The 17,633-nt window shown below is 41.4% G+C and overlaps 2 protein-coding genes and 1 long non-coding RNA gene across 12 annotated transcripts in view; 2 read left to right on the top strand and 1 right to left on the bottom strand.

Moving 5' to 3' along the window:
• TUT7 (terminal uridylyl transferase 7) overlaps positions 1-1,831 on the top strand; it is a 66,322-nt gene extending 64,491 nt beyond the window's left edge. For 8 of the 10 annotated variants that reach the window (XM_078061554.1, XM_036116974.2, XM_078061552.1 and 5 more), the window contains one exon: positions 781-1,831. In XM_078061554.1, the coding sequence (XP_077917680.1) occupies positions 781-784 (4 nt within the window). In that variant the 3' untranslated portion in view covers positions 785-1,831. The remainder of the gene's footprint in view (positions 1-780) is intronic. The other 2 variants (XR_013443788.1, XR_013443787.1) reach the window with 1 other exon arrangement.
• A 2,467-nt stretch (positions 1,832-4,298) lies between these two features.
• On the bottom strand, positions 4,299-5,858 carry LOC118551289 (uncharacterized). The gene is made up of 2 exons (XR_004924990.2): positions 5,552-5,858; positions 4,299-5,382 (listed from the first exon to the last, which is right to left on the bottom strand). It is a non-coding gene; the product is annotated as an uncharacterized LOC118551289 (long non-coding RNA).
• Positions 5,859-5,892: 34 nt separating this feature from the next.
• On the top strand, positions 5,893-16,916 carry ISCA1 (iron-sulfur cluster assembly 1). Its single transcript, XM_036116978.2, has 4 exons — positions 5,893-6,093; positions 12,455-12,508; positions 15,241-15,346; positions 16,629-16,916. Exons 1-4 carry the CDS (start codon positions 6,013-6,015, stop codon positions 16,775-16,777), a joined length of 390 nt encoding a protein of 129 aa, XP_035972871.1. The 5' UTR covers positions 5,893-6,012; the 3' UTR covers positions 16,778-16,916.
• The last annotated feature ends 717 nt before the right edge of the window (positions 16,917-17,633 follow it).

Below are 17,633 nucleotides of genomic sequence, written 5' to 3'. Positions count from 1 at the left end.
TATTTAATTCTGTAATTCATTTAGAATTGGGTGGAGAGGAAGGGTATGTTGTGGGAAAGAAAACTAACTCTCCCCTCCCTCCCAAAATCACTTATTTGACACAGTACCAGTTATTGAACAATCTATACGTTACATCATCGGTTAGAAATGCAACCTTTATTATATACTACTTTCTGAAACATAATCACTTAAGAATTTCTCAGTTTTCTTGTTTCATTGATCTATTTGTTTACACTCCAGAACAAAACTTAGTAACTCTTCCGTAGTATGGTTTTAATTAGTAATCCACATTTCTGTCCTTTACCTGTAAATATAATAAATTTCCTATTTTTCATTTCTGTCAATAAGTTATTGCTAGAATGTCACCATTCACGGGTTCATATCTGCAAAGTAATGATACAAGATATTTATTTCTAACCAAAGAATTTGTTGCAATCTATTCTATGTGGTTGTAAGTGAAGACACTGATGTATGCAAAGCAGAGGTTTTGAAAAGTCCACCTGGCCCTCTGCACCAACATGGAAATAGTGATTAGAATGATGTCACTCTAGCAACCTGCCTGCATTTAGAAAGAATTTTGACTAGGTTTGTGTTTAATAGATCATGTTCCTTACATACCTTCTTTATATCTAGCCTTGCTTACTCAATTCAAAATAAGTGACCAATACCAGTGTGAAAAGTTTCTGTAAATAATTAATAATAAGAAATAATTTTATGGCTTTTGTGATAAAGTGAGGCTTGTTTTATTTATGTTGGGTTTTGTTTTTTCCCCCCCTCTAGGTAGCCTTTCCAGTAAATATATGACTCAGGGAAAAGCCTCAGCGAAGAGGACCCAGCAGGAATCATGAGGGAAGGAAAAAATGCAGCACTCTAAATGGCCACTCAGGCGTTCCTATTCACTTTGAAATTAGGTTCATTTCACAGGACACAGCAGCATAGATCAGGCTTCAACTTAACATTTAAGGGAAATGTCAGATTTTTTTTAACTTAATGAAATTGTTAATGAGGAAAAATAAATTTAATACAATCTCACGTACCACAAATCCCCATAGATGTAAGGATTTTAAGAGAAAGCCATGATGTATGTATTTAAGCCAGGTTTTATTTTTTTTTTAAGCCAGGTTTAAAAAAAAAAAAAGTATAACTGTGGGCCAGTATTCAGTGAATACAATTTCATGGTTTTTAATGCTTTCAAAGCACACTGAAAGGGGTGTGCTGATAAACCCTGAGTAAATTAACCCTTTTTTTCACCTACAAATCCCTTTTTTGTTTTGAAGAGGGGAAATTATATTTATTGTTTACTGAATCCTTGTGTGAAAGCATATCAAATATGTGTGAACTGCTACTACTGTATTTACAATTTACAAACCTTATTTTATTGATATTTGTAGAAGTGACAACGCGAACATGAGTACCTATTTATGCGAGCCTTCCGTGGGTAAGCAGCGCCACCGAGGGGCTCTGGGGTTTTTTCCCTTTCTAATTTTAAGTAAGTTGACATAGAATTCCTATACTCATAAAAATGAAGTAAGGAAAACAAGTAGTCCTGTTTGCTGCTAAAAACATTTTCAAAGGAAAAATGACAAAGTAGAAGTGCTTTTTACTTTTTATGATACTCAGAAATTAGGGTGGAGAACTTTTTAAAAATCCCTGAGGATTAAAGAGGCCATCTCTGCCAATCACAAATTTGGTTGGTGTCATTTTGGGTCTGACTGGAGCCCTCCTGGAACTGTTTCTCTAACTCCACAAGCCATCCAGAAGTAGTATGTGGTCAGAACTATGCCTCGGTTTATTTATCATTTTGAAATAAAATCAGAATTTCAACCTGTAATTTTATCCACATTACTTTCTAGCCAGAGTCCTAAATTTCATGAGGAAACCAGATGAAGGAGTGAGGGCAGTACAGATCTGCTCTTTATCCCATGCTCCCTCTACTTGTGCTCATGGGATCTGCTGTTCATTGACCCCACTGTGTGCCAAGCACTGGAAAGGAATGCCCACAGGAGAGGTACAGGCGTGGTGGGATGAAGACAGAGAAGGATGGGGAGGGTGTTTGCTGGGCAAGCGTTCCCAGGTAGGAGAGGGCTCAGAAAATAACACCTGTGAGCCCTTCTTTTCACCTACTTGAAGACATACTCCAGTTAAAGAAGAATCCTATCAAAATTACGTACAGAATTTGGGAAGTTGTGGTAGAAAGGATTAGTGATCGTTCCTTACTCAGTTTGGATGAACCCAAACTCCTCAATTAACCGCATGAATTATGTACCCTGGGCAGAAGCTGCTCTTCTGATTTCTCTTGCCTTCAGCATGAAAATGAACTTGACTGGGCACGTAATTCTTGTCACACTTTCTTTGGAAAGCCTATTAATGCTGTCTTCTGGCATGATAGCAGAAATCAGAGGCCTCCCTTGTAGATTTTATTTTTCTACTTGGATACTTCCGTGTTTACTTATCCCTGTAAGTTTTGTGTCCGTGACTTTTGTCTAAAACAAAAGCGAATCCCATGTATCTCCCTAGCCCAGTTTGGTTTTTTGGTTGTTGGTTTTTTTCAACTTGGGAAAGTATGTTCTTAAATTTTTTTTTTCTCAAAAATACTTTTGTCTTTTTTCAGCATTTCTCTATCATCTTTTTCCTTCATCCTAGGAAAACTCAAATTTAATCTCTACATGACTAGCCGGATTTTTGATGTCATTTTGCTGTTTTCTGTCTCACATGAATTTTTTCATTTCACTTCTAATCGTCCTCAATGTACCTCAGCCACCTTCCCTTTTCCTCTCATTCAAGTTTATTGTTACTATTTTCCTTTTCATGGAAACCATGTTTCCTTATATCCTTTTAAGAATGTTAAAAAGCTTCCTACATTTTATTCTAATTCCTGTGGTAGATTTCAGTCCCTCACACTGATCAATGGGACAGTGACCAGTGTTTGCCAGACCTGGGGAATGGGTGACCCTTGACTTGGGCACTGGTCACAGCCCCTTTTCAGCACCCCAGCCAGGGGACAGGTGCATTTGCTCCATGCTGAGGCCAGCTTCCAGGGTGTAGTTATCGTTCAAATGCAGCTGGCCTGTCCCTCCGCAAGCTCCACAGATGCTCCACTAGCACGATTTCCTTTCCTCTTTCTCCCAGGAACAAACAAGAAAATGAAATCTATTCTTACAGCCCCAGTCTACACTTTCTAATCCCTTGCTCAGTGTGTACAGTATCAACAATGTGCACACTTGGAGATGTTACTAAAATGTTCTGACATAACTTCAGTTTACTTTTCATTTTCAAATGTGTTTCACAAATGGTTCTATTTTAAAAAAAAAAATCTTTCCTGAGTGGAAAAAAATCCTGACTTAGATAGGTCAATAGGGTTCACAGTGTTACAGGCAAAAAAAAAAAAAAAAAAAAATTGTTCAGAACAGAATTCAGCAAACTCCCATAAAACTAAAGATGTGCTCAGTGTTTTTTTTTCTTTGAAAGTAGGCATGTTTGGACAACAGCAGTCAAGAATTCAGCACACTTCCCTGGGTGGAATTCTAGACTTGATTCGGGTCTCTGGTTCTCCCAGTTTTCCTGCTGAGAGTGTGGCAATCCCCCTAACCTCATGGCAGTTCAGTTTCTGTGCCTATAAAATGGAAGTGACCCCTGCCCTTTCACAGAGTAGTGAGGAGCAAGTGAGGTCTTAACTAGGAAAAACACTTTTCTAAATGTCTAAGCCCTGAAACTAAGGCCCGAAGTGCAACACTGAACATTTCCCTATTTTAAGCTTTTAACCTATTGGTGGAAATCTAAATGTGGTTACAACTTGCCAACTCCCTCAACAGTTACCACACCCACCTCATGACACCCTAGGACAGCTGCTGTCCTGAGATAAGAGAGCCCACATGTTTCTTACACAGTCATGAAAACCTAAGGCCAATTTATCTCGGGGACCTGCACCAGTTTCAGATAGCATTAGGTATGCCTGACCCACTAACAAGTAGATTATGTGACTTATCACTCACATGCAAAACAGCCAACCAAGTTAAAAACTGAGTAGTGTGTATTAAATAGATGAAAGAATTAAACATACACATGGGGGATCCTGAATCACGAAATTTAGGACTAGATTTTTGAAACGCACTTTTTTTCTAAAGCACTATACTAAAAGGCCAGAGTTTATGCATCATTTTTAAATTAGCCATCCCAATACTCAGCCTAAAATTGTGAGGCTACCATGAGACAGTGTGCCCAAGGGTGCTTTTGAAATCTATACAGTGCTACACAACTACATAACAATATTTCAACAATTAAGAATGATACATGGCATCTTTTTTTTTTTACATTTTATTAACACACTTTATTTCTTAGAGCAGTTTCAGGTTCACAACAAAATTGAATGGAAAGTGCAGAGTTTCGACATGCCCCTGTCCCCACACAAGTCCAAATACTCCACTATCCACATCCTGCTCCAGGGTGGGGTATTTGTTACAACTGATGAACCTATGTGGACACAACATTATCCCCAAAATCCATTGTTTACATTAGGATTCATTCTTGGTGTGATATGTTCTATGGGTTTGGACAAATGTATAACAGCATGTATATCCACCATTGTAATACCAGTTTCACAATATATGACCTCTTTAAATATCCATGAACAACTAGCAACGTTTATTGAGTTGTAGTACTTAGCTAGGTGCCATACACTCGTCTAAGGGCCTTTCATTTAATCTTCACAGTGTCTGTGGGAGGAAGGGCATGAGAAGTAAAACACCTTGTGCCAAATCACCCAGCTAGTCAGATGAAGCCAAGACAAACCCACCATACTACCATCTCCTAATCTCACCCTTTCTTTTGGGTTAAGCCAGGTTTAGAGGCAAAAATAACCATTCTCTTAGTGTCATGCAGTTGTATTTCAGTAGTAGGGAGACCCAACTACTTAAGGGGATTTTGAACTCTCCAATCCTGTAGGTTTTAGGGGATGAAAGATAAAATGGGCTCTAAAACACACTTCACTGATAGTTCTTTCCACATTGAAACACTGAGCAAGAGTCTATCCTCTCCAGCACCACCCCACCGAACCTCCTTTTCCCTTTACCTCTAGCACCGCCACGAGAAAAGCCTGTCCTTCGGTTCTCCTCCTCCCGACTGCTAACTTCTGTCCTCCCAGGATCTCTCATTCTTTCCTGGGCTCTCCATTTACCAGGCTACCTATGCATGCCTGGTATAATGCCTGGTGCTTAGGTGTATTTGCTGAATTAACAGGCAGAATTAAAAGGCAGAAGCCCCTGAGCAGCCACGACAAGGTCTGACAAACAACAGGTGTTCAACCTTATTCGACGGTTCACGCTATGAGTGTTGACAGAGCTGCCCAATCACATCCTCGGACTATGTGGGTTCCAAAGTCGGCACCTAAAAGCGAAAGTTACATTAGCACCATCCTCCAGTATCCCTTGCAGTAGAGCATGTGGTGAGGCGGGGGGCCGGGGGTGTCTGAGCTGTTTATTTCACGAATCTGCGGTAAGTCTATGCTCTTTAAGAACTGCCTAGCTCGACCAAAAAGGAAGACAAATGTATGTACCTGGGCCTCGGAACCTTTCTGCTTTGGAGAGCACCAGCTCTCGTGCTCAGCGTTCTTATGCAGTGACGCCGCACCTTTCCCAGGGACAGGTCGTGGAGCGACACGCCTCCAGAGTCCACAAGTCAGCAGTCACTCCACGTGCCCAAACCCCACTCCCCACGACGCGCGGAGGTAGTCCTCGCGCAGACGACCTTGCGCCTCCCTCCCCACGCACCTCCAACGCCCCGGGCCATTGCGCCCCCGCGTCACGTGCCTAAGGCCCGCCGCCGCGCCGCGCCCCGCCCTCCGCCCGTCACTCACGCGGCCCGCCCAATGGCAATGGCGGGGGCGGGCCCGCGCGGGGCGGGGCCTGGGGCGCCGTGCGCCGGAGCCTGTGGCGTCAATTCGGCCGCCGTGTCCATGGAGAGTGGCTGAGGTGGCCGAGCTCCCGCCCGAGGCACTGGGGCTCCGGGACGGCGAGGATGTCGGCTTCTTTAGTCCGAGCCACTGTCCGGGCTGTGAGCAAGAGGAAGCTGCAGCCCACCCGGGCCGCCCTCACCCTGGTGAGTGGCCGGGGCGGGCGGTCGGACGGGTGACATTGGTTCACCTCCGCCCCCTCGAGGAGGTCACGGCGGCAGGGCGCTGGGCCCGCTCCGCGGCCGCTGCGTCGCCGCCCTGTCCTCCTCGCCCCGGCTGGGGAGATAAACAAGCGCGGGCGGGGCTGTTCCGCCGGAGCCGGACGTCCCGGGAACTACGTTTCCCAGCAGGCCGTGCGCCGCTGCGTGCGGGGGTGGGGGTCGCCGCGTGTGCGCGAATCCCCGGGCGGCCGAGGCGGCCCGCTGCGAGCCTGGGGGTGCGACTGTGCTCGGGTCGCGGGCCTTTCAGAGCTCGGCGTGGGGGAAGCTGGGGGAGGGAACCGGGACCCCTGCCCTCGAGGTGCGCGGGGAGGGCGGAAGCTCGCCGGGGTACGACGGGGCGAACGTGGCCAGCGACGTGAGAGCGCAGCCTCAACAAAGCCCACCCCTCGCTGAGATCAAGGCTGTAGTGCACAAAGGGTTCCTTCCTGGGGTCTGGGAGGGAAGGCCTTTTGAAACACCCTCTGTCCCTCCAGCGGGCCTCGGCCGTGGTCGGCTCTCACAAAGGACAAGGAAGGATAAAAATCTCTACCCTGAGTGAGCGTTGGGCGTTTGGGTGAAAGGTCGAACACACTGGGAGGGCACCAGAGTCCGAGCCGCAGACGCTCACCGCGGGATTTACCACGCAGACGGGATCCCTGGTGTACTGTGCAGTCGCTTTGTTTTTTTTTTTTTAACTGAGGGAAAACTCACATAACATAAAATTAACCACTTTAAAATGTACCATTCAGTGGCATTTAGTACATTCACAATGTTGTGCAACCATCACCTCTACCTAGTTCCAAAACATTTCACTCCAGGAAAACTCAGTATCCGTGAGACAGTCACTTGTGTTTTGAAAGAGTTGGATTTCATAGGAAAGCTTATGAATCAGTTCAGCATTCTTCTCACTCCACTCTTGTGCAAGCATTCAGCACCTAGAGAGTGGGAATTAGAATGAATCACGGATTCCATTCAAGCTAATGCTATAAGAAGACCTGTTGTCAGAAAATCAGTTGTACCAAAATAGAAGAAAGTTGTGATCAGGTGGGAGAATTCATTTTTATAATGGATCAATGTTTCCAGCCTGTACAGCGGTTATCCCGATTATTCTATATTACTGTTTTCTGTACCACAAAGCCGGTTTCATGTCTGGAAATACCATCATCAGATCTTAGAATTCTCCAAGGTCTTGAAATCACAAGAACTAAAGGGCATGAGTCATACTTTGTGTCTTTCCGTCTCAATTAAAAAATATTCAGAACTGAAAAGAATTCTACCACTGGTAATGGTAGAGCGAGAAAGAAGAGGTACAGAGACGCTTTTTGGCCTTTTCTTTGTCCATCATCTAGCATATTACCTGCTTGTTCAAAGTCTCTGAGTCATTCCTTTCCTCTCCATTCCTTGTCATTCAGTTGACATTTAAGACCTCCTGTGTTTCAGGACAAGAAATAAATTGAGTTACACAGTTCCCACCCTCCAGGGACACCGTTGTGGGCCAGACCTTTGCCACCCCTAGAATTACAGCTCGCATTCTCAGACTTGAGCTCTCTACACTTGCTCCTGCCTCATGACCTGTTACTGGGCTAATTCTGCTAACAGAATTTGGTCAGTTCTTTATCTTGTCAATTCTTAGTTCACAGGGGCTCCATGTTGCCTTTGATCAAGTGTTCTGATTAACTTGCCAAAGTCCATTGTGTGAACTTAGCCTGTTTAATTGTCTAGCTAACTTTAGAAGTTCCTTTCCCTGTAGTCTTAGCTGGTGCCAAAGATAAAGCAGGTCCTCGCTGCTTTCCACCCACGGCCTGCATAGCAGGCTTGCAGTCATTTTAATCCTAGCATATGTTCCCTAGTCTCAAGACACTGGCATGCATGAATTGCTGTCTGTTCTTAGTTTTCGGGTGTTTTTGCAAACATTGTAAATCCCAGCATGTTCTGTCGAGTGCAAAAGGAGGTGATCAAAGGGCTAATGAGTGAATACAGATGAAAGCAGATGAAACTAGAGATGATTGAACAAAATGGGTGGGAAGAGATCAGTGTTACCTAGATATATGAACTTGACATCAGGAGTTTGACATGGTGCAAACTTGTCTAAGTGCTGTACCTGTGTAGCCTACCAGAGGTCATCAAAAGGCTAGGAAAAGGAAAAGGAATTGATGAAATGAAAACATGGTTCCATGCTGTCAGCGCCCAGTTATCCACGTTAACTGTCGTTAATCCAGGAGAGGACTGGTGGTTTGCTGGAACAGAAGGTTTAGTCTGGTGACGGGCTGCCCTTAACACTTTTATGCAACCAGAGATGGTTCTTTGATTGAATGTTTTAAGAGTCCACCCCACCACCTCAAAGTGAGTAACTTTGGACACCTGTGGAGAACTTCCAAAGAGGATGCTGTCCCTACTCTGCATACCCAGGAGTTGGCAAAAGAAACTGAATTTGTAGGAGCCGGAGTAAAATATGATGAAAGCCTGAAGATTTAACACTGCCCTGCTGGCAGAGGCTTTTATTTCCATCGTCCTACAAATCAGAATTAGTGCAACTATAATTTAGGATTAGGGACGTACCTATAGCTGTTCATAAAGTGCAACCAAAGTTGTAAGAGAATGATGGTACATAGCCAGCATCATTCTTCATGCACAGAGGGAAGTTAATTCATTATGTGCAGTGGGTGCTTTAAAACTCTAGTGGCACCTGATTGAGAAGGACAAGGAAACAATATGTTACTTGAGCCCCAGTAAGGAGCTGTTAATTCATTGAAGGACAAGTACCAGAAGTCCTTTGGAACAATGACCAAGCAGTAATTTGTGTATTTAGGCAATTTAAGGGATATTCTCCAGGAAACAATTGGAAGTAGCCTAAATGTATAACAATGAGAGGTTAAATAAGAGTAGATCCAGTTAGTGAGTAGATCCAGTTGGTGAACTATTATGTAGTCACTGTAAATAATGTGTTTTTTTTAAGTTTGGGAGTCATAACTCCATTCTTTAACTTACTATCCCTGTGTCAATTATTTAATCTTTAATACTTAAATCACAGGATTATAAGAATAAGATGATGCATATAAACCACTAAGCACCTGGAAGGTACTCAGTAAATGGTTAATATGTTTATTACTATGTATTGCATGGGAAACATGTTAAACTGTTTAAAATGTAGGCCACAAAATATACATCACACACAGATGAATAGGAAAAGACAAAAGGGGAAACACCATAATGCCATAATGAGTTAAAATATACTGCAACTTGTTCATTGGCTGCTATTTATCTACCATCTTTTAAACATTAAAACGCCACATTTATAATGAAAATGAAAATAGGTTGTAGTTATTGGCACATGTTTAGTATACATAATCATGGAGTTAGCTTTGGTTTTAATTTGTTTTCTTGGACAGCAAAATATTAAAATTGCCTGGGGAATTACCTAAGGAAATGCAGTGTTGAGGATGAAAAGCTTCTGATACAAAAATGGACTAAAAATCTTTTTTAAGGGCCTTTTGTCTTGTTCTGTGATCTACCTCTGAGTAGATTAAAAACCATCGTTATATTTCATTGAGTTTCAGGAATCTTAAACTTTAATTCATTGGCCAAATCTCAGGTGAATAAGTCATTAATTCTACATACATTTCTTAGAAAAGTATAGGTGTCTTAATTGTTTGGGGGGAGTGCGTGGAAATTGGAAGGCTACCAGGCCTGCAGCCTGTTGTGTAGTTGCGAAGTTTTCAGACTATTTGCCAGATCGAGTGTACTTATGCAGGGCTGCCAGAGCCTGCAAATAGATGTGGATCCCACAGGATCCTCAGCTTCTGCCTGGTCCTGAGGTACAGAAAGTATTTTTTATAGCTAGCATTTTTTTTCACGCGCCACATGTTCCCTTTTAGCCATTCTGACTTGTTCTGAAAATCAGTCCTTCACTTAGAAAGTTAAAAGATCCCTATCTTTCCCCTTAAGTAAGTATGCCGCTGGGTTTCCATCATTAATAACACTCCTCCCAATGCAGTATATTTGGTTTTGGCCTGACACAGGAAAATTAAGAAAGATTCATTTTGGTTCCTATAATGACAGTTCCCAGGCACACAGGTTACTTTTCCCTTAACAGTGTAGGAGTGTGAAGTCGACCGCTTCGGGATAGGTGGACCACTCCATGAAGTGTTTTTGTGTACTCTGTGTAAGTGTTTTCTACTAAGAGTTGGGAAAAGAAAAAACATTATTTTGTAAAATCAAATTCGGTAATTTAATAATCACGTGGAGATAAAAACACGTGAGGCTGTTGACAGAGTAGTGTGTACACCCTGTCTTCTTTGTTTTGGTCATGCAGCCGTGAACCCTTTGACTCTCCAGCATTACAGGGCAAGTTGTACTTGCAATAAATATTTTCCCATGGTTGTGCCTTTTTTTTTTTTTTTAACTTACCAGAAATCCTTTGCTCTTTGACAGTAATTAGATTAATTTCTTCAGGACTTAATGTGGGAAATAAGACCATGAGAATAACAGAAGCTAGTTTTTACTGGCAATTGTTTAGAAGGGTAAATGAGCATTTTTAAACATTTTTTTCAGAAATATTCCTGTAACTATTTGAGGTTGACATGCTGTGATCTCAAAAGAAGAAAAAAAAAAAAAAACGATAATTCTGCTCTTCTCCCATTTCCTTTTTCTTCCCCCGGCATACTGTTCCCTGTTGTCCACTATTGTCACACTGGTTGGCTTCTGTTCTGGTAGAGTCGTGGGAAAAGGCCTTTATAAACCACGTACTGGTGGTGATTTTTTTTTTTACTTTTTTTTTTTTTTTTACAGTTATGCACAGTAAGTATATATGTGCACACCCACCGTACATTAATAATTGAAGTCAGAGTTTCTTTGAACATTCATCTTTATTTATCAAGTGTAATACATCGTTTTCTTTTCTCTTCTAGTTTGTGTTTTTAAAAAATACTAGTGTCAGCCTTCTAAATTGGTTTCATGGCCTTTCCGAATTGGGTCCAGACTCTGCTTCAACATCCTCATCTGGCCAAGCCCCACCGGCCAGGCCAGAAGAGCACACTTTGAGGCCATCCTCTCAGTCTGCTCCCTTCGCACAGGCTGGGGTTTTGGCTACAGTTACTTCCAAGTCATAGGTCATAATGTCCACTCTGGGATTCCACAAGCCAATAAAATGCCAGTAAAAAACTGGAGGACCAGCACAGCATTGCCAGCTAAGGAGCTAATAAAACAAAGTAGGAGGGACATGATCTCTTCGTTAATACACTCTCATCATTGTAAAGTAGCAGTTTATATTGAGCTCTTTGTGCCTGGCACCGTTCTAAATGTACTTCATGAACTTACTTATTTAATCCTCACAAGAATCCTGAGGAGGAGGGTCTGTTCTCCCCATTTAAGCCAAGTAACAGGCTTGGACACAGCTAGGAAGTAGGGCAGGAATGCCCTGGAATAGACTTTGTCACTGACAGCACCGTGAAAAAGCAGATAGGATCCAAGAATAGAAATTTAGTAGATGTTGGAAAATTGCACTTCCCCAGAAAATGGGATTGATGATGCTGACCTATACACATATAATACATTGTGGCGTTTTCGTCATTTTGAGGACAAATGGGCTAGGTAATTAGACAGCATTGCTCCTGAAAAATGCCTCCCTGTGCTTGTTTCTATAGTTGACTAGCTTAGCTCTGTTCATCCAGATATCCTGAGATGATGATGTTTTTAAACCACATTTAGTAGCTGTGTGAACATGTGGTGGGACTGGTATGAGAGGCACCCTCTGGGTTGATGATGCTACGTGATTCCCTCTGTGCGTATTGATGGACTTGAGATAGATTTGGGGTAAGCAAAAAATATAAAATAAAATAAAAACAATAGCTTAATAATGATCAAAAGAAAAAATGTCTGAAGGTTGGCTTCCCCAGCGATGACTTAATTGGTTCATTTGCTATTGAGCGCCATCTGTGTGTCAGGGATTGTGCTTGTGGCTGAGCATGCAGTAGAAGCACAAAATAGATGCTGCCTAGAAAACTTAGATTTGTGATGTAAGGAGAGAGAACCAGAGAACTTAGGACAGGGCGCTGATCTTGACTTGGGGGGGATCAAGATTCAAAGGATGTTGCTAGAAGGTATTTTAAAAATAAGAATAGAATGCTTTGAGTTGAGGAGAGTTGATGTGTTTGTGTATAAAAGCCACAAGGTACTCAGACAAGAATATAAATTTGTCAGACGAATTTGCTGAAGATATACTTGAATAGTCTTAAAGACTACGGAACTATAAGGCTTTAAAGAAAGCAAGTTTTGTAGCTAAAAACGTAATAACTTGTTCTTTTTTCAGACACCTTCAGCAGTAAACAAGATAAAACAGCTTCTTAAAGATAAGCCCGAACACGTAAGTAAAACCAATCAAATGAATATTCAGTAAAAAATTGAGGTTGTCTTTTCACACTGAATTTATCTTGTGATAAACAGCATGTTTTCACTGGCTAGGGATTTTTATTTAAAAAGTAAAATATGCTCATGGTTTTTAGAAATTCAAATAAAATATAACAGGGTATTCAGTGAAAAAGACATCATTTGTGACCCCAAACTCCTGGCTGTCTTTCATCCTTCTAAGGGGCCACCTCTTAAGTGTCTTTCCTGAGACAATCTGTACATTTTTATCTGCCTACACTGGGGTTTCTCAGGCTCTGCACTATTGATGTTTTGGGCCGGATAATTCTTTGTTGGAGGTGGATTGCAGGATGTTTAGTATTTCTCTGGCCTCTGTGCACTAGATTCTGGTGGCACCGCCCCACTCCTCAGTTGTGACAACCAATAATAATTCCCCGAGGGGCACTATTGGCCTAGATCATGCTTGGAATGTTTGTGTGTGTATCTCTTTTCCTACTTAGAGGAAAGCATTCCATACATGCTGTGGTTATGCTTTGCTTTTTGCCCCTAATAATATAGCTTCAGGTTCTTTCCAGAGCATTACAGAAAGACCCACCTCATTCTTTTTTTATGACTGCATATATTAGTGTATTTTATTTTATTTATTTAGCCAGTCCCCCATATTAAAGGTCTTCGGGGTTGTTTACATCTAATGCTGCCACAAACATCATTCAGCAAATATTTAGTGTCTGTAGTGTGCCAGGCCCATTGTTCTGGAAGACTAAGCCTGTAAGCCTGGTTTAGTGCACCTGTGTAGGCTGTCCTCCTAGACGCAAAATTGTTGAGTAAGGGGAGTGTGCATCACCTTCACCTTCGTGAATTGTTAGTTGCCTGTGGAATATTGTAAATTACATCCAAGTACTAAACTATTAAAATTTAGTAATTAGACTATGGAATGGTTTCTAGGTTCTGTTGTACAACCTACATTACAATGTAATGAAGTTCTGGCACATTCCTCCTAAGAATTATTAAATGCTAAAAATATCAGTATGCCAACTCCGTTAGGATAGACTAATGAAAAGAGTATATACGCATCGACCAAATGAAACACTGAGTGTAGGTTTGAGGGATGACAATGACATGAAAAGGATGGAGCAAACACTTCATTGGGTTTCATTGCTGGTACAAGCCGTCCCTTTTCCGAACTCCAGGTACCTAAAGCTGTATTTTCCTGTATTCTGTAAGTATCTGTATTCATTCCTAGTAGTTGGACTTTCTGCTTGCTTGAGTCTTTCCTGTTTATGAAGATAAAAGCTAAGTCAAGTCAATACTTAGGACATGTGCTCCAGAATTTCAGCTAGACCGTTTACTATTGATAATGCTGAATATGTGAAACGCCCCACACGTTCTCTCAGCTCTTACTCTGAGAGTGAATAAAACCACAGTTCTGTCGTCCTTGTTTAAGGACAGAAGAGACTACTGTCAGAATGCTTCAGCTCATCAGAACTCCCAGGCAGCTTAGCATTCTAACTCCCGGTCTCACCAAGTGTCTTCCCACTCGTGATTGCTTTCCTGAAGCAAGTACACATTGCTACTTTTAAGAGAATCAAGATCTGCTTGGTGAAATCATACTTTTTATGATCATACTTTTACTGTATACTTCAAAAAAGCAGATAGGATCCAAGAGTAGAATTTCGGTAGATATTGTTAGAAAATCACATTAAGATAGACATTGGTATTTTAAAAGTGCAGTTTGGTCACTTTTTAAACTTCTTAACATCTGTGTTGGCTGCAGTCTTTTGATTTCTGGTACTTGAGAATGTTTTCATAGTTCTGCCTTAGAATTAAGGCCCTGTGTGGAGGCAGGTATGATTGCCAGGGGACAGCCTGGGGACCTCAGTGAACCTAACCATAGGGAGGGAAATTTCCTGAGAATATCTCATGCGATGAGGTGGAGCACAAACGTTTTGAGGAAGTGAGAATTTGTTAAGTAGTCGTCTCTCCCATCAGATATGTTTCTTTTTCCTTTAAAAAAAAAAAAGTATTCATGTTTAGAATTAAAACTCTTCTTTAAGGGGCACCTGGATGGCTCAGTTGGTAGAGCATGTAACTCTTGATCTCGGGGTTGTGAATTCAAGCCCCACATGGGCAGAACTTACTTTAAAAAAACAAACAAACAAACAAAAACCTCTTCCTTTAAAAATGTTATTCCCAACCTAAACGGCTAATAGTAAGGGTTAAGTAGTTAACATGCCTTGGTATAGTGGACTGCTAAGGCATTATATGCAAATGATAATTGTGAAAGTTAATCACATGGAAGGATGATGTCTTAAGTGGCAAAAACAAATCAGAGAATTAAGACTTATTACTGTTATAATAAAGCCTGTGTTTAGATTATATGTATATATGACAAGGACTGGAAGAAAAAAGGAAAAAAAAATATGTTTAGAGTGATAGTGACTGGTTTTGGGGGGTTTTCCCCCTATGTATTATTTTGGGTTTTTTGCATATAATTGTTTTTATTTTAGGATTCCCCACTAGTATTGCAGTGCTGTTTGTTAAATAGCTAAATTTTTTAAATGCTTGTTCCCCTTTCCACTTATACTTCCTAAAGGGACATGTTATAGCCAGAAATCTAATATTCCTCTTTAAGCTTATGGAGAAACAAATAATGTCAAATAGCCAGGGTTTTTATAAGTGCTTAATACGTACTACTTTAAAACTAAGTTTATATTTACACTGCTTTTTCAGGTAGGTCTGAAAGTTGGTGTCCGAACCAGGGGTTGTAATGGCCTTTCTTATACTCTAGAATATACAAAGACAAAAGGAGATTCTGATGAAGAAGTTGTTCAAGATGGTGAGTTTTAAGCTTATATAGTGCTCGCTGTGAGGTAGGGTGGTTTGACAGACTTTCATATATCAAGTGATTTATACACAGCAGCTGAGTGAGAATGGTACCATATTGTCCCCAGTTTTGCAGATGAAGAGACTGAGGCATGGAGAGGTGAAATAGCTTGCCTAAGGTCACTCAGCTAGTTTAGTGGCCTGGTGAAAAGTTGAACCTACTCAAGTTGATTCCAGAGGCTGTGTTCTTATCATTTGTTTATTTCAATTACAAAAGATAATCATTGTGTGCGGAAAGGTTTTAAAATGCTAAAACTTCAGATTGAACCATCCATTTTTGTGGGAAGCAGCAGTTTGACGTCTATACCAAATAAGTAATGTCATCTTATGCTTTTGAGGAATCTGTACTTTTAATTTTTATTTAAAATGTCAGTGCTTTAATTCTCTCTTGCCCCCATGCCCCTACCCAGTAATCTGATAAAACCTATTTAAAAGAAAATAATGCCACAGCCTTGGGGGAACTTCAGCGTGCACGGGCATTTCAGCGGTGGCTCTGCGTCAGAGCTGTGCTGTCAGCTAGCTTGCAGGTTCCCACCGTTCATCTCATTAAACTGAAGTTACCAATAATGACATTTTTGTTAATACGTTGTTTTTTAAATCACTACATAAAATACCTTAAATATTAAATTTTTCAGAAGATGAGCTCTAATAATTATATATAGTTTACATTTGAGTAATTAGTTTCTTATAAGGAAGAAATCTTTCTTAAACCAATTATATTTACGAAGATACCAACCTCTACCTGCGTAGTTCTAGGGAGTTACGTTACTGCCAGTTTTCCGGCCCCTGAGCAGAAGAACAGAACAGCCCTGTTGCACTGATGGGCCTTATGACCCCAGGCCGGTGTATCACAGTTCTGTGCGTCTCTCGGCTTGCCAGTGTGTCCTGTGTACGGATGTCAGTTAAGGCTTTTCACATATTTCATGTTGCATATTGGAAAAATGGGTGAAGTATTATGAAAAGCAAATTCTAGTTTTGCATGGAATTGTCATTGGAATATGCTTCTCTACAACTGCCAAGCCTAATACTGTGTTTGACATAGATTATTGGGTGGAAAAGAAGGGACAGACAGGAAACTGAGCCCTAATCTCTTAAAGGAAATAATGAAGCAGATTCAGAAGTTTCCTGTTTGACTTCTGTCAGTGGTTACTATTTAAAAAGTTCACTTGTGCTCTGAATCAGCAGGTTCCATAGACCTGCAGGCTTTATGTGACACGTGTTTTCTTCTCCCCAAGGAGTCAGAGTGTTCATCGAAAAGAAAGCACAGCTAACACTTTTAGGAACAGAAATGGACTATGTTGAAGATAAATTATCCAGTGAGTTTGTTTTCAATAACCCAAACATCAAAGGAACGTGTGGCTGTGGAGAAAGCTTTAATATTTGACTACTCTGGCTGTAAGCTCCAGGAAAACTCATGGAAGTCCTAGGGCTTACTGAAGAAATCATGTGACTGTCATGTGCTTAAAGTTTATAATGTATGACTGCCTTATGAGGAAAATAAAATGATGCATTTTGAAAGTGAAGCCAGTGTGTTAGATTCCAGAAGAAGCGATATTTGTATTCTTTTTAGAGGGCACAAAATGAGAAACCATTGCTCTCTTTGGGTCATTTTCCTGATTTGTAAAGAAAAAAAAAAATCCTACCCTGCACTTAATTGTCTTGCATCCTTTCTATTAGAACCAGTTTCATGAAAGCTGCCTACCTGGGAGGATTTCAGGAAACGTATTTTTAATACGCGTGCATGCCATAGCTCACTGTTGAGAGTGGCATGAACGTTCATTTCCCGACCAGATTGATGGCAGAAGATCCTGACTGCCGGCGTGACGTGGAGGTGCACTGGTTTTCTACCCAAACTTGGCACAGCATTTCTATGTTTGTGTCCAAAATTTCTTTGTCAGATGCCTCATTTGCTTTACCCTTTAGCAGCACCAGCCAGTAGATGAAAGTATCGAACAAAGATTTCCTTGAACTGCAGTGCAGAACAGTTCTGAGCGATGGCATCAAAAGGTAAGAAATACTTCACTCACTGTTTTTAATCCATTTCTTCTGCTACCCAGAACATCCCCTCAAAGGTGGAATCTCAAGCTGACTTAGATCCTTTTGGTTGCAAGGTGTCTTAAAAGCCATCCAGCCCACCCCCTCAATGCTATACCTGGGGAAGCAGCCCCCAGGGAACCTGCAGGACGTCCATCCACCTTCACACTATGGGCTATGTAGTGGCAGAAGTTGGAACTACTCTC

Source organism: Halichoerus grypus, chromosome 14 (genome assembly GCF_964656455.1).
Source record: "Halichoerus grypus chromosome 14, mHalGry1.hap1.1, whole genome shotgun sequence".
Lineage (NCBI taxonomy): Eukaryota > Metazoa > Chordata > Mammalia > Carnivora > Phocidae > Halichoerus > Halichoerus grypus.
Note: the sequence above shows the minus strand (reverse complement) of the source record. Positions and strands in the feature narration are given on the sequence as shown.

Excerpts from the sequence above, each read along its gene's own strand:
- ISCA1 (XM_036116978.2), top strand. The coding sequence starts at position 6,013 with ATGTCGGCTTCTTTAGTCCGAGCCACTGTCCGGGCTGTGAGCAAGAGG. Across the intron at positions 12,509-15,240 it reads TTAAAGATAAGCCCGAACAC|GTAGGTCTGAAAGTTGGTGT; the intron begins GTAAGTAAAACC and ends CTGCTTTTTCAG. Across the intron at positions 15,347-16,628 it reads TGAAGAAGTTGTTCAAGATG|GAGTCAGAGTGTTCATCGAA; the intron begins GTGAGTTTTAAG and ends CTTCTCCCCAAG.